A 16,995-nucleotide genomic window follows, 5' to 3' on the forward strand; every position below is an offset into this window, starting at 1 on the left:
TGACTTTTTCCCCTTACTATCTCTAATCTCCACCCACAATGATTCAACATTTTGTTCATTAGAGCCAATATCATCTCTCACAACTGCCGATATCATCCTTTATTAACAGAGCTACCCCACCTCCTTTCCCTTCTTGTCTATCTTTCCGAATTGTCAGATACCCCAGTATATTTAATTCCCAGTCTTGGCCACCCTGCAACCACGTTTCTGTAATGGTCACCAAATCATACCCATTTGTAATGATTTGTGCCGTCAACTCATTTACTTTATTTCGAATGCTGCGTGCGTTTGGGTAGAGTGTTTTAATACTAGTTTTTAAACTATGAATTTTAGTTTTGACCCCTCCTGCAGCCCCTTTATATTCATACATATTGTCCCTTCCTGTCATCTTGTGGTTTACACTTACCCCAGTGCTACTCTGCTCTATTGTCTCCTGCCTTTTGCATTCTTTTTTGGGGTCCTGTTCATCTGAGCTCTCACCCACTCTAACTAGCTCAGAGCCCTCTTCTGGGTTCCGAATACTCCTCGCATTGAGGCACTGAGCTTTCAGGCTTGCCTTTTTATTACACTTTGACCCTTTAGAATTTTACTGTACAGTGGCCCTTTTTGTTTTTTGCCTTGGATTTCTCTGCCCTCCACTTTTACTCATCTCCTTTCTGTCTTTTGCTTCTGTCTCCATTTTATTTCCCTCTGTCCCCCTGCATTGGTTCCCATCACCCTGCCATATTAGTTTAACTCCTCCCCATCAGCACTGGCAAACACTCTGCCTAGGACATTGGTTCTGGTCCTGCCTAGGTGCAGATCGTCCGGTTTGTACTGGTCCCACCTCCCCCAGAACCGGTTCCAATGTCCCAGGAATTTGAATCCCTCCCTGCTGCACCACTGCTCAAGCCACCTATTCATCTGAGCTATCCTGCGATTCCTACTCTGACTAAGACGTGGCACTGGTAGCAATCCCAAGATTACTACTTTTGAGGTCCTACTTTTTAAATTTAGCTCCTTAGTCAGACATGATTTGCCTTTAACTAATCTGTACTGACTGTCCCTTATTAACCCATGCTTCTCCGAGTGAGAATTAATTTTGTCCACGTCAATGGTCTCTAGTAGGTTTCCCACCACAGATGTTAAACTGATTGGCCTGTAGTTACCAGGTTTATTCTTCTCACCTTTTGCAACCCCAGTCCTTCCTATCTATTTTTATTCTTTATCATTTAAGATATTTTAATTGTTTTATGCAAGATTAATACCCTACGCACATTTATAAATCAGGAAAAAATGATCAATACAAGTTAATTTTAATTATAAAGTCCAAGAGTCATAAATGAGTTTCTAAAGTTTTGAAATTTCTCAAAAGATATCATTCAACTTACTGAACAAAATTTAAACTCACCTCTTTGTTTCTGGCGAATGCTTTTACAGAGTTGCCATGAGCTGCAAACACAAGCATTCGGTCTGCTGCCAGACAAGTGATGTCTTCAGGAAGTGCATTACCTAAAAGGATAAATTACAACATTTAAACTGGAATATCATCAGAATTGACTTTTATTTAAAATTAGGCCAGATTTATTTTGTTACAAATGCCAAGGCCAAACTTCCTTAGAGGAAATGATTCAATAACAGACATTTAAATTTATATATAAAGTTATGTTTCCCAAATATAAAAATAGACTGAGAAAAACAACCACCATCAAAACAATAGCTTGTATTTACAGGTACAATGGGCCCAAATTTGGCTCTCCGGTATTTTCGGCACACTTACCTGAGGTGCGCCGACTTTCTGCTCTCAAAACGGACCGAAAATAACTGTGCATCTAGAAACCCTTGATTGTGGGGGGGGTTTTGATCGGGGGGGGGGGGAAGGAAAAGAGTCTGATAAGGGTCTTCAAATCAATGAGTTTTATAGGAGGGTTGCACACCTCAAATAAAACTGTATAACTGTGCATGTAGAAATCCTTGTATTTCAAAGGTTCATTCCTGAACTCTTCCCCTGCATGCTTGAATAACGACCGGTTGAACCGAGGTTTCGTCTGAGTGATTCAGTGGTCGCTACACAGGCAGGTGTCGATTCCTTATTTCAGGGAGTCCACCTTGAAGAAAAGTCTTCCTTTCATCCCAACACATGCTTTGAGTACATTCCGTTTCATATTTTAAATACAGAAAAATACTCAAGCCAGCCCGGCCTCAAGGTTGCTGGATTTTCTCCAAAATCCAGAAATACCCGAAAATTGTCCACGAGGTTGCCAGATTCGGGACATCGGATTTCTTTTCTGAAATCTGGAAAAACCCAAAAACCGAAACGGCCTCAGTCCAGAGGTTGCCGGATTCGGGACGTTGTACCTTTATATAGTGCTCAATATAATAAAAAGAAACCTTTCAGAATGCTTTACAGGGTTGATAGAAAAAAAAGAGCAGGAAGAAAAAAATTAGAAGTATGTCCGTAATGATTAAAAGCATGATAAAAAAAAAAAGGGGTCGCAAGGAGGTTTCTGGTGTCGAGGTAGAGATATTGGGGGAAGGAGTTCCATATTTCTGATTATATCGAATATAATGTTTATCAAAAAACAATTAACACTAATCCAAATTAAGCAAATGGATGATCACTTGATCTGGTCACAGGACATTCTATTTATTTTCCAGTGTGTAGTTATATAGTTTTTTCCCTTCCTTCGGTTGTTCCTTTTTAAATGCTGTTTATCTGAAATATCCATAGCCAAAACATTTTATCTATTCTCTTCGCAGATACTCCCTAAGCTACTGAGTGTTTCCAGCATTTTCTATTTTTGTATCAGGTTTTGACTTGTACAATGAGATTCCCATCATCTAACAGAACCTAGACATCAATAGATTGGACCTTTAATTTCATACACTATGGTGTAGGTGTTTGGAATCCGATTACCAAATGGATGCCATCTGCAATGCTCTGCACTCTTGGGAGCCCTGGCACCGGTAAAAGTTCAGTGCCCTGTCCAACTAGCACTTCTTCCACAGGGAATGTGATGAATATGCTGTTGGTGATGGTAACTAATGGTGTCTTGGAAGGTTCTGCTGCCTGTAGAGGCACAGAAATAGCCGTCCCTACAGTAATTATAAGTTTGCCAAGAGATTACTCAATTTTGTGACACCATTCCTTTTCATAAAGAAATAGCCCAGCTAACTCTTTTCTGATATGCCTAGGTAGGATCTATCTGGATATAGGTTCTAGAGTAGTATGGGCAGGTACATAACATCCGATAGTAACTGTACCTGCCTTCCTTGTCTCATTGTGAATCAATTTACTTCCTACAAATATTGGTGTACCAAAGAGATTCCCATACTGGGCATTTTGATAAAAAGTGAAATATGCGCTAGAAGCAAGATTCCTTTCGGAAAAAGCATGGTAAATGTCTCACCAAGCACATATGCAGTAATAAAAATGTAGATAAAGTTGGTAGTAATAAAAAAAAGCAAATTTTACAACCAATACTGAAAATAATAAGACACCTTTCAGAAGCCAACTACTAAAAGATTAGGCAATCCAAATCATCCTCATTTCACATGTGTGAACAATTCAATGGGAGAGAAAGCTTTGGTTTAAAAAAAAAATTGATTTGGCACGGGACTGATCAACATGCATTTGTCAGTAGTACTGAGGGTTTCAATGGACTGTAGTATAGCCTCAGAATATGTTTAAAGGCTTTAATTCACAAAATCTGGGCGGATTGCTCAACTAACATTTTAGGTATCAACTGTGACTCAGTGGTAGCATTCGTGCCTCGGAGTCAGAAGGTCGTATTCAAGCTTCATGCCAGGACTCAAGAGTTCAGTCTAGTACTGAGAAGGCACTACACTTTTAGAGATGCCATCTTTTGAATGAAACGTTAAACCGAGGCCCCATCTGCCCGCTTGGGTAGATGTAAAATATCCCATGGCAGTAATCAAAGAGCTAGGGAGGTCTCTCAAAGTCCAAAATAATATCTGTCCTTGAAACACCACCACCAAAACAGATTATCTGCTTATTTATCTCATTGCTGTTTGTGGATCTCTGCTGACCCTGTTTCCCTAAATTATAGTCGTGACTACACTTCAATAATACTTAATTGGCAGATAAGCGTTTTGGGATGTCACAAAACACAATTAGTTCTTCTTTCCTACACTCCTATCCAGCAAGTGGAGCCTTCCAGAATCAGTCCCAAGATATCCACTGTCCCATTTACGGCACAGAAGGAAGGTATACAAGATGAAGTGATTTAGCTATTAAACCATAAAGGAGATAATGGCATGAGCACAGAGGTTGCGCAAACCTAAGCTGATGTATACAGGATGGAATCAACCACAAAAAGCTGGACAAGCTCGAGGGACAAACGGAGGTGGTCAGTAATGTGAAGAAACCCAAAGTCAAACAAGTTCCAGGCGACTATGATGATTGATAGACACCTCCCACATCAACAACTTGCAGACAATTCCCCTGATGTCCTTAGTCAGATCACTGATAATGAAGAGCAACAGTCCCAACAATAATCCCTGTGGAATTCCCCGAGTGACTAATGGTAGTAGCAGAGCCACTACTATTAAGAACTACATCCCACACCACTTTCTCAGTACAGTTGGTAAAAAAAAATCTTCTGATTCATATCTTATCACAGCCTCCAGACATTCCAAATGCAAGCAATTAATTATTTTTGAAATGCAATCACTTAAGCATGCAGCGATGTCCAAACAACAAATGAGATGAATGACCAGTAAAATCTGTTCTGCTAACTTTTAGAATGGTCTGCATTTCTTTTGTGAAGCACTGTAAATATTCTTGATTTTTTATGTTGGTAACTTCAGGGATACATCTCACCTTGCAAGTGTAACAAATTACTTATACCCTTGATTATGGTGAAAAATGAGCTTGAATTGTAATTTACTGCAGATTGCACCAATCAATATGAATCAGAAGAGTTGTCTTTTATAAAGTAAAGAATGCAAGCAAACCATAATCTAAATTTTAAAAACAATATGAATAGAAATTTGTATACTTACTAACTGCAACTATTCCAAGTCTTTTCACCTGTTAAATAACAGAAATGTTATTTATATTACTGATTAGCCTATGGATGATTACTTTGGGTTGTTTTACTATATTAATGGTGATAAAAAAATGTAAGTTATATGATTTACGCTAATGAGATATTCACCAAAATATTTCAAAATGGAAAACTAACTTATGCTGTACAAAAATCAAGGGGCTAGATTTGCACAACTGCAGCGGTTCAAAGCAGCAGCCCAACATGTGCTATTAAGTGCAACTTTGGATGGGCAATAAATGCAGTCTTGCCAACATCATCCACATCACAAAAACAAATGATTTTAAAACTCTGCTGCTCATGTCTGGTTCATCCATTCCCATCAAACATTACCAGCTCCCCTCACCTCAATGTATTCAAATTTAAAATCCTTGTCTATAAATCCCTTCACAATCTCTCCAGCCCTATAATCGCTCCCAAATTCTGCACTCCAATTTTTCTACATTAATAGTGCTCTATTAATTCAAGTTATTGTCTATTCCCAACGATGAAATCTCCAGTGCAGTGGAATTCCTCATGGTTGCCATTCTTAGTCGCTGTCAATGTTACAGGCTATATGGACTATGTGTTTGCCAATTCAACATTCTCAGGGTTCCCTGCACTGCCTCCCATTTCTCCTCTTCCTATCCTGATGGCCACCCAATTCCCTCCTCACTAATTTGATCATATAATCTAGCGTGACACTTCAGTGTAGTACCAATGGAGTGCTGCATTGTCGGAGGTGCCATCTTTCAGGAAACATCAAATCGAGGCCCCATCTACTTGATTAGGCGAAGGCAAACAGTCCTCTGGAACTATTCAAAGTCGAATAGGGAATTTCACCTTGCCCTGGCCAACATTTATCCTTCAACCAACACCAGCAAAAACAGATCAGTTATTTATCCGATTGCTCTTTGTGGGATCTTGCTGTGTGAAAATTGGCTGCTGCATTTGCATACATAACAGTAATTCATTGGTTGTGAAGTACCTCAAGACATCTCAAGGATGTGAAAGGTGTTCTTTAAATTAAAGTTTTTCTTTAATTCACTATTGCAGGGTGACCAGCTACTGGTATGTGCATTACAGTAATTCTCCAATCTCCTGTAGAACAAGATTTCAGGATCTCCCAAGTCATGCAGGTTTCAGTCATCTGTTCCACTCCCATCCTATACTAAACCTCTCACAAAAATGTAAAAAAATCAAACACAGCAATTTAACGATTTAACCCAAGTATAATTTTAAGCCAATGGCGTCTCAAGGCGCAACTCCATACACTATTTGCTGTTTAACGCTTTGATAAAAGGTTCTCCCAAATGGCACCTCCTCAGCTCCAAGGGGATTCATGAAATGCATATATCAGAAGGCATTGATTGTATGTCCATTCACATATAAACGGTTTGAGAGAGCACTTTGTCGAGATCTCGTTCAAGCAGTAGTCCAGCAGGTTCTAGCTACAATTCAAGTACACAGGTTTATCAAATTACCAGATGCCCAAGCTAAAGGCAAAGCAAATGTTGTTACTTGTGAGTGTCCTTTCGTGCACCATTCATGCCTCAAGATTTTCTTGCAACCCTTTAATAGCTTATATTTACTCTTCAAGGAGGATCAGAAATTACTGCTCATCTCATGATTCTCGGTCTGATGATGGCCTGCTTAATTCTAACATGTATGATCATTTAAGGAGATATTTCACAACTCAAAAGGAAAGACTTTAAGAGAAGGGATAACCATCCGTGGCTAACTTAAGGAAATAAAGAATGGTATCAAATTGAAAACAACGGCACACAAAGTGGCCAGGATTAGTGGGAGGTCAAAGAATTGGGAAATTTTTAAAAACCAGCAAAGAACGACTAAAAAAATAACGAGGGAAGATAGACTGGGGAATTAATAATGGGGGACAGGGAAATGGCAGAGACTTTGAACAAATATTTTGTATTGGTCTTCACATCCCAATAGTGGATAATCAAGGGGCTATAGGAGGAACTTAAAACAATCGTGGTCACTAAAGTAGTAGTACTCGGTAATATAATGGGACTAAAGGTGGACAAGTCCCCTGGACCCGATAGCTTGCACCCTCGGGTCTTAAAAGAAATGGCTGCAGAGATAGTGGATGCATTGGTTGTAATCTACCTAAATTCCCTGGATTCTGGGGAGGTCCCAGCGGATTGGAAAACCGCAAATGTCATGCCCCTATTTAAAAAAGGAGGCAGACAGAAAGCAGGAAATTATAGACCAGTTAGCCTAACATCCGACGTTGGAAAAAAATGCTCAAGTCCATTATTCATCATCATAAGCAGTCCCTCGGAGTAGAGGAAGACTTGCTTCCACTCTTAACGTAAGTTCTTAGGTGGCTGTACAGTCCAATACAAGAACCACAGTCTCTGTCACACGTGGGACAGGTAGTCATTGAGGGAAGGAGTGGGTGGGACTGGTTTGCCGCGCGCTCTTTCCGCTGCCTGCGCTTGATTTCTGCATGCTCTCGACGACGAGACTCGAGGTGCTCACCGCCCTTCCGGATGCGCTTCCTCTACTTAGGGCGGTCTTTGGCCAAGGTCTCAGGTGTCAGTGGGGATGTTGCACTTTATCAGGGAGGCTTTGAGGGTGTCCTTGTAACGTTTCCGCTGCACACCTTTGGCTCGTTTGCCGTGAAGGAGTTCAGAGTGCAGCGCTTGCTTTGGGAGTCTCGTGTCTGGCATGGAAACTATGTGGCCTGCCCAGCGGAGCTGATCAAGTGTGGTCAGTGCTTCAATGCTGGGGATGTTGGCCTGGTCGAGGACACTAATGTTGGTGCGTCTGTTCTCCCAGGGGATTTGTAGAATCTTGTGGAGACATCGTTGATGATATTTCTCCAGCGACTTGAGGTGCCTACTGTACATGGTCCATGTTGCTGAGCCATACAGGAGGGGTGGTATCACTACTGCCCTGTAAGACCATGAGCTTGGCGGCAGTTTTGAGGGCCTGGTCTTTGAACACTCTTTTCCTCAGGTGGCCGAAGGCTGCACTAGCACACTGAAGGCAGTGTTGGATCTCGTCGTCAATACCTGCTCTTGTTGATAGGAGGCTCCCGAGATATGGGAAGCGGTCCACGTCGTCCAGGGGCGCGCCGTGGATCTTGATGACCGGGGGACAGTACTGTGCGGCAAGGACAGGCTGGTGAAGGCTTTGAGGGTGTCCTTTATCTTGCTGATGTTTAGCACGAGGCCTATGCTTTTGTACATCTTAGTAAATATGTCGACGATATCCTGGAGTTCAGCCTCGTCCGCAGGCGTCATCCGCGTACTGTAGCTCGACGAGAGAGGTTGGGGTGGTCTTGGACCTGGCCTGGAGACGGCGGAGGTTGAACATGTTCCCACTGGTTCTGTAGTTTAGTTTCACTCCAGCGTGGAGCTTGTCGACTGTGAGGTGGAGCATGGCGGCGAGGAAGATTGAGAAGAGGGTTGGGGCAATGACGCAGCCCTGTTTGACCCCGGTCCGGTCGTGGATTGGGTCAGTTGGTAAGGATTACGGCCTGCATGTCGTCATGCAGCAGGCGGAGGATGGTGACAAACTTTTGGGGGCATCCGAAACGGAGGACGACGCTCCATAGGCCCTCGCGGTTGACAGTGTCGAAGAAGACCATGTATAAGGGCTGGTGCTGTTCCCTGCATTTTTCCTGCAGGTGTCGCGCTGCAAAAATCATGTCCATTGTGCCCCGAAGAGGACGGAATCCACATTGTGTCTCCAGGAAGAGCTCCTCAGCCACAGGGAGAAGACGGTTGAGGAGGACTCTAGCGACGACTTTCCCAGTGGCTGATAACAGGGCAATTCCTCTGTAATTGCCGCAGTCGGACGTCCCCTTTTTTAAAGATGGTCACGATCACTGCATCTCAGATCTCCCAGCATGCTCTCCTCCCTCCAGGTGAGAGATGAGGTCGTGTATTCGCAGGTTGGGCCTGTACTCACTGGAGTTTGAAGAATGAGAGGTGATCTTAACGAAACATACAAGATAATGAGGGGGTTCGACAAGGTAGATGCCGAAAGAATGTTTCCACTCATGGGGGAATCTAGGACTAGGGGGTAGAGTTTCAGAGGGCTCAATTTTCCCCAACCCCTTTTTTTGGCGCACTTACCCTAGATGCGCCGACTTTGTGTGCTGTAAACGGCGCGAAAAAATGTGCCCCCATCCTGGCCGCTCTGGTCGAATGCCCCGGGTCCTGGTGCGGCGTATATCGTGCAGTGGGGGGGGGGGGGGGCGGAGCTACAGCCCTGTGCTGAAAACAATGCCGGCAGCTGCCCGCATGCGGAGTGGTGTCGGGTCCAATGTGCTCGCATGCACCAAAACTTGGCACTCGGCCATTTTTAAAGGTAATCGCAGCTGGTTTTATTTTCGTGCCAAAAGGAGAGCTCTGAACCGAATTAACTGCTGAATACAAGCAGCAGTGCCTGCCTGAGTTGGTTCCTCAAATTAAGTGCTGCATGCCTGGAAAAGTGACAGACGGTGCTGTTTGTATGCAAAATAAGGACTGTGTTTGGGATCATTGCAAAAGTGCTGTGTCTCAGAGCATTGCAAAGTGCTGTTAGCATCTCAGAGCAGCTGCAGCAATAATGCAGCAACTTATACCAAGAACAAAGAATTTGTTGCATGACAAAGTCGAGTCACTGGTTACAGTCATTGAGAACAGATGGCAGTACCTGGATACCAGCAGAGGTCACACAAAAGTGCCACCCAAAGAGATGAAGAAACACTGGAACGAAGTTGCAGAAGAATTCTGCGCATTGGTGAACACCAAGTGATCTGGAAGCCAGTGTAAAAAGAAGTGGCAGGACCTTGGTAAGCAATATTTCCATTTATTCAATGCAATTTCAATTGTAAATGTGACCAACTGACCCAACCAACAGAAAGACACCCTCTCTAAAAAGTTGCATTTTCATCTTTGCAGAGGAAACTGTCCCACAACAAAAGGGAAACAACTCGAACAGGAGGAGGACCAGCAAATCTGCAACCACTGACACCCTTGGAAGAGAGGGTCACTGCTTTGATGGGTCCTGCCTGGGGAAAAACCATCAGTACTGCACAAGCTGGGCTCGCACGCGAGGGAGTAAGTCATGAAAATTCATCGTGGCCCTTCAAATCAACATGCTGCCTGGCCTGCTATGTGTCAGAGTACTCATGCCACCCATCCTGCCCCCTCCTCTGCTGCTGACCATTTGACTGTTCTGTTATATTTTGCAGAACTTGGACAATCCTGATGATCCAAATCAAGATTCAGATTTGGACAAGCTTGAAGAGATCAGCCCTTCAAACCAACACGGGCGTGAGGGGCAGTTTGACTGGATGGGGAAGGGGTTCGATGATAGGAGTGTTCTACTGAATCTTGGAGGTCAACATATCCGACTTGCCAGGCCATTCATGATTGGTGGTTCGACATTCTATGGTTTCCCAGCGTCCGAAGGTGCGGATTCCAGTGGTGGTGTTGTGCCGCAGCATTTCACACCCGTGGCCCCACCATCCGAGGTTGCAGGTCTCTTTGGTGGTGGAAATCAGCAGGGAACACCCAGGGTCCCAACGTCCCAGCCTGCGCTTCCCACTGGGATGCCACGAGCCAGATCCAGGGAGAGCGGAAGGAGAAATCGACCACGCTCTCCTGAGATGCAGGATGTAACAGATGTGGTTCAGATCATGGCATTGGGTGAGGAGAGCATTGACCTTACCCAATCACTCCTGGACACCATAACTGGGGTGAGTGAGGAGGTAGCGGGACTGTCGGGAGAAGTAACAGTAACGGCACGGGAAATGGGAACCATGTCCGCTAACATCAGTGAGGGAATAGTGTTCATCAGCGAGGGAATAGTGGCCATGAGGGATGGAATGTCAGTGGTAGTGGAAAGAACGACAGTTGCAATGACCAAGGCCATGAAGGAGGGAATGTTTCAGACCACTAAGACACTGTCAAGGTGCATGAGGGAGGCATATGAGAATTAGCTGCTGCAATAAGGGAACACGCCCAGACCCCGTGCCCATTGACAGAATCAACTGCCACTCCCACTCCAATCCCCGCACCAAGCTCTGAACAGCCCAAAGCCGCACCCTCCAACTTGCCATGTGACGCTGACGCCCCCCACCCACAAGAGGTGCCCAGTGGTCGAGATGTTAGAAAGAAGAATCTTGGTGTGTACCCCAGAAACACTGTGCCACCGCCTGTGGGTAGGGGTGGTGGAGTCCAAGACCAAGCGCAGCGGACGGTCTTAGAATAAGGGAGATGAGAGATGGGTGCAGCCTTTCTTTGCTGCAGCTGTTGTTTTTGTTTTTTATGTCACATCACTCACTGTTCTAACTGTTCTCACATTGGATTTTTTTGTAAGTTATGTAAATTTATAAGTTTATAAGTGAACTTTGTAGTAAGTTTGTTACAAGAATAATTTTATTACACTAAAGTTAAGTACATTGCGAAGTTTTGAATAAAATATATTTTACATTAAAGCTGAATTATGTTCCATTAACACAACACAAGATTAGGAACAGCTCCAAAAAATAAACATGTCCATGCGGAATAGCTGTCTGAGCCCTCAGGCATCAGTAAAGCGTTCACAGATGAGCTGCTGGCGCAAGGCTTGAGCAACCGTTAAAGGGGCACAACGGCCTGCCCTCCTCCGACGTCCTGCTCTGGCCTCAGGCACTTGCATGGTTTCCTCATCGTTATCATCATTCTCCTCCTCCTGCTCGCCACCTGCATCTTCCACATCATCATGAGCCACTCTCACCTCAGGTAGGTCTTCTTCCACTACCAGGTGCTGCTGCCTCATGATGGCCAAGTTATACAGCATACAGCACACAATAGTGAACTGACCGACAATCTCAGGGGAGTATTGCAAGCAGCCTCTGAAATGGTCCAGGCATCGGAAACGCGGTTTCAAGATGCCAATGGTCCTCTCTATTATGCTGCGTGTCGCAATGTGCAACATGTTGTATTCACGGTCAGCTTCCATCTGGGTTACACGTAGGGGTGTCACAAGCCAGGTGGCAAAGCTGAATCCATTGTCTCCCAGTAACCAGTTCTTCTCTTCTGCTCAAACATTTCAGACATAAAGCTGTCGCGTAGGATGAATGCATCATGGGTGCTGTCAGGGTATCTTGCATCGACTGACATGATGCGATGCATGTCGTTACACACGAGCTGCACATTAATGGAGTGGAAGCCTTTTCTATTCCTATACATCTCGGCATCCTCCAAAAGGTGCTCGCAAGGCGATGTGGGTACAATCAATGCAGCCCTGTACCTTTTGGAAGCTAGAAATCCTAAGAACCCCACAGCCTGCTCATACATTGCTTGGCCGGTCATTGGGAACTTGATGAAGTCACCCCTCCTTGCATACAGTGCAGCTGTGACCTGGTGAATGGAGACATGTATTGCATGTTGAGAGATGGCACACACATCTCCAGTTGTAGATTGAAACGATCCGGAGGCATAGAAGGAAAGTGCAGCTGTAACCTTCACTTCAACTGACAAAGCAGTCCACCTGCTGCTTCTCGGCTGTAGGTCTGCTCTCAGCAAGTCACAGATATCTCACGGACAACTTCTGTGCAGAAACACAGCCTTCTGACACACTCTGCAAGACTCAGGTCCAGGTACGAACGCCTGACTCGAAATTGCCGATGTGGGTAAGGTCTCCTGCCCAGCAGCCTACGGGCTCTGATGTTCCTGATGTGATGAGCTCTAATCAATTGTCTCCTACGTAGCACAATGACGCAGAACGCTCGCAAAAGGTATGGCATTGAGAGTATTAACCCCATACTTAAAAGTTAAACTTTCAAAGAAGGTCAAAGCAGGCAGCACAGCACAGGTTTGCAGTTCTCTCTCCAGATGGATCACACCCAAAAGGTCCTTTGTCCTCTCCTCGCCTCCTCTTGGGTCTTGTGACCTGCCTCCCTCCTCTCCTCCCCCACCATTGATTTTAAGGGCAGTATCTCTCTCTCTTCCCCCCACCCCGCCCCACCGATGCCACGTTCAGTTGCTCTACTTTGCCGTCCCCCCCACCGCTGATTTAAAGGGCAGCATCTCTCACTCTCTCTCCTCCTCCCCCCCCACACTGATGCCGTGTTCGGTCGCTCTGCTTCCACACATTCCCCCCCGGCCTAATTTGCAGCCACCCCAAGCCCTGGATAACTGGACTCCCGATGCGTATCTTGCCGCTCCTATCCCAGGCTGAATGGCCTCACGCACAGGCCGGCCCCCTGCCTTCCCGGCCGACTTTAAAGATTAAGGTCAGATTTACTTGATTTCTATTAGTATTTTAATTGTTTGAGCTTTTCCTTGCAATGTTTGGTGCTTGGTTGTTTAGTTTCAAGTCCTCTCCAGTTCCATTCCCTCCCCTATTCCTGGCCTAAGGTCCGCCGATTAACTGCAACGTTTTCAGAGCTGGCCACATACACTGACCTAAGTCGATTTGGAGTGTTTTTGCTGGCCAAAACTGGCATAAGTGTCTGGGACTGCACCCTTTTGAAAAAAAAATCAACTAAAAAAAAAAATGGTACCTAATTGATTTACTCTGGAGCAAGTTTATTGGGAAAAGTGGCTTTTTTTTTTAAAACTTACAACAAAAAAAACTTGCTCCAATTTTTTGGGAGTAAGTCATGGCCAAAATTGAGCCCAGAATAAGGGGCCGCCTATTTAAAACTGAGATGAGGAGGAATTTCTTCTCTAAGGATGGTAAACCTGTGGAATTCTCTGCCCCAGAGAGCTGTGGAGGCTGGGTCATTGAATATAAGGCGGAGATAGACAGAATTTTGAGCGATAAGGGAACAAAGGGTTATGGGGAGCAGGCAGGGTAGTGGAGCTAAGCCCATGATCAGATCAGCCATGATCTTATTGAATGCTCAAGGAGCCAAATGGCCTACTCCTGCTCCTATTTCTTATGTTCTTATACATGAAACCCTTCTAATTGAATTTACTTGATTAGTGGTCTCCTGTGGCTCGACTGTGTCCAGTTAGTACGGTTACAGATAGCTTAAGCTCTGGATCTGCAATGTTCTTTAGCACACCATGCTGCAACAACCAATCCATTTCAACTTTCAACAATCTATTGACTCGATCAGTTTCTATGGACTGGAGGGTAGCTAATGTAACGCCACTTTTGAAAAAGAGAGAGAGCGCGGGTAATTATAGACCGGTTAGCCCGACATCAGTAGTGGGGAAAATGTTGGAATCAATCATTAAGGATGAAATAGCAGCCCATTTGGAAAGCAGTGACAGGAGCAGACCAAGTCAGCATGGATTTATGAAAGGGAAATCATGCTTGACAAATCTTCTGGAATTTTTTGGGGATGTAACTAGCAGAGTGGACAAAGGAGAACAAGTGGATGTGGTGTATTTGGACTTTCAAAAGGCTTTTAACAAGGTCCCACGCAAGAGATTGGTGTGCAAAGTCAAAGCACATGGTATTGGGGGTAATATACTGACGTGGATAGAGAACTGGTTGGCAGACAGGAAGCAGAGAGTCGGGATAAACGGGTCCTTTTCACAATGGCAGGCAGTTACTAGTGGGGTGCCGCAGGGCTCAGTGCTGGGACCCCAGCTCTTTACAATATACATTAACGATTTGGATGAAGGAATAGAATGTAATATCTGCAAGTTTGCAGATGACACTAAACTGGATGGCGGTGAGAGCTGTGAGGAGGACGCTAAGAGGCTGCAGGGTGACTTGGACAGATTCGGTGAGTGGGCAAATACATGGCAGATGCAGTATAATGTAGATAAATGTGAGGTTATCCATTTTGGGGGCAAAAACACAAAGGCAGAATATTATCTGAATGGCGGCAGACTAGAAAAAGGGGAGGTGCAACGAGACCTGGGTGTCATGGTTCATCAGTCACTGAAAGTGGGCACACAGGTACAGCAGGCGGTAAAGGGTATGTTGGCCTTCATAGCTAGGGGATTTGAATATAGGAGCAGGGACGTCTTACTGCAGTTGTACAGGGCCTTAGTGAGGCCTCACCTGGAATATTGTGTTCTGTTTTGGTCTCCTAGTCTGAGGAAGGACGTTCTTGCTATTGAGGGATTGCAGCAAAGGTTCACCAGGCTGCTTCCAGGGATGGCTGGGCTGTCATATGAGGAGAGACTGGATCAACTGGGCCTTTATTCACTGGCGTTTAGAAGGATGAGAGGGGACCTCATAGAAACATGACAGGACTGGACAGGTTAGATGCAGGAAGAATGTTCTTGATGTTGGGGAAGTCCAGAATCAGGGGACATAGTCTTAGGATAAGGGGTAGGCCATTTAGGACTGAGATGAGGATAAACTTCTTCACTCAGAGTTGTTGACCTGTGGAATTCCCTGCCGGAGAGAGATGTTGATGTCAGTTCATTGGATATATTCAAGAGGGAGTTAGATATGGCCTTTACAGTTAAGGGGATCAAGGGGCATGGAGAGAAAGCAGGAAAGGGGTACTGAAGGAATGATCAGCAATGATCTTATTGAATGGTTGTGCAGGCTCGAAGGGTCGAATGGCCTACATCTGCACCTATTTTTTAGTTTAAACTGAAGCAGATGGATGCAAAAGATCCCAAGATAGTAATCAAAGAGCAGAAGAGTTCACCTGGTACTTTGAACAACATTTGTCCCTCAAATAAGACTTGGATGATTTGGTCATTTATTTAATTGCTGTTTATGGGTGCTTGATGTGAATAAACTGGCTGCCGCATTCCCTACAACAGTGACATTTCAAAAATGCTTCACTGCCTGTAAAGCGCTTAGGGGTGTAGTGAGTGCGTTAAAAGTGCTATATAAATGCTTTCTGCCTTCTTTACCAGTTTTAAAATGACATGGAATTTTAAACAGGCAGCATCTCAGATGCATCTTAGGAAGAGTAGGCCTTGATCTTCAACTAGATCACCGATCTACACACCTCAAATGACCCTTTGTTCCATATCCCTGGATACCCTTACATAATAAAAATCTATGTGTCTTGAAACCTCCAATTGTAGGTCTAGATTATGATATTAATCGACAGGACATGGAGTAATGTACTCACATTGTAGGTGTGGAAGCTGAATACACAACGCGGGGAGTAATGTTACTCACATTGTAGGCGTGGAAGCTGAATATACAACACGGGGAGTAATGTTACTCACATTGTAGGTGTGGAAGCTGAATACACAACACGGGGAGTAATGTTACTCACATTGTAGGTGTGGAAGCTGAATACACAACACGGGGAGTAATGTTACTCACATTGTAGGTGTGGAAGCTGAATACACAACACGGGGAGTAATGTTACTCACACTGTAGGTGTGGAAGCTGAATACACAACACGGGGAGTAATGTTACTCACATTGTAGGTGTGGAAGCTGAATACACAACACGGGGAGTAATGTTACTCACACTGTAGGTGTGGAAGCTGAATACACAACACGGGGAGTAATGTTACTCACACTGTAGGTGTGGAAGCTGAATACACAACACGGGGAGTAATGTTACTCACATTGTAGGTGTGGAAGCTGAATATACAACACGGGGAGTAATGTTACTCACACTGTAGGTGTGGAAGCTGAATACACAACACGGGGAGTAATGTTACTCACACTGTAGGTGTGGAAGCTGAATACACAACACGGGGAGTAATGTTACTCACACTGTAGGTGTGGAAGCTGAATACACAACACGGGGAGTAATGTTACTCACATTGTAGGTGTGGAAGCTGGCTCCCACGGCCGTGACCAGGTAGAACTCGCGGTGCCGCTGGTGGAAGCGGACCACGTGCGGGACGTGGTTGCAGTAGAGTGCGAGCGCCCGGTAACCGCTGAAAATGCTGCTCCTGCTCCTGCTCCCGCTCCCGCGCGACATGCTGCTGCCCGAAAGCTGGAACCGCCGCACCAACTGCCCAACTGCCTGTCCGGCCAAGTGACGGTCCCCAACCCTGCCTCGCACCGCTACAGGTTGCCTTCCTTCCGCCTTTCCCCGCGTTAGCCCGGGTGCGACACCTGAAAGGTTC

At 44.9% G+C, this 16,995-nt stretch overlaps 1 protein-coding gene across 3 annotated transcripts in view; it reads right to left on the minus strand.

The window, feature by feature from the left end:
- The window catches only part of wdr36 (WD repeat domain 36), a 176,769-nt gene extending 159,781 nt beyond the window's left edge, over positions 1 to 16,988 (minus strand). For 2 of the 3 annotated variants that reach the window (XM_070883956.1, XM_070883949.1), the window contains exons 1-3: positions 16,686 to 16,988; positions 5,005 to 5,032; positions 1,391 to 1,491 (exon numbers count right to left, since the gene is read on the minus strand). In XM_070883956.1, the coding sequence (XP_070740057.1) occupies positions 1,391 to 1,491; positions 5,005 to 5,032; positions 16,686 to 16,847 (291 nt within the window). In that variant the 5' untranslated portion in view covers positions 16,848 to 16,988. The remainder of the gene's footprint in view (positions 1 to 1,390; positions 1,492 to 5,004; positions 5,033 to 16,685) is intronic. The other variant, XM_070883962.1, reaches the window with a different exon arrangement.
- Positions 16,989 to 16,995: the final 7 nt, after the last annotated feature.

This window comes from Pristiophorus japonicus, chromosome 1 (assembly GCF_044704955.1).
Source record: "Pristiophorus japonicus isolate sPriJap1 chromosome 1, sPriJap1.hap1, whole genome shotgun sequence".
Taxonomy (NCBI): domain Eukaryota; kingdom Metazoa; phylum Chordata; class Chondrichthyes; family Pristiophoridae; genus Pristiophorus; species Pristiophorus japonicus.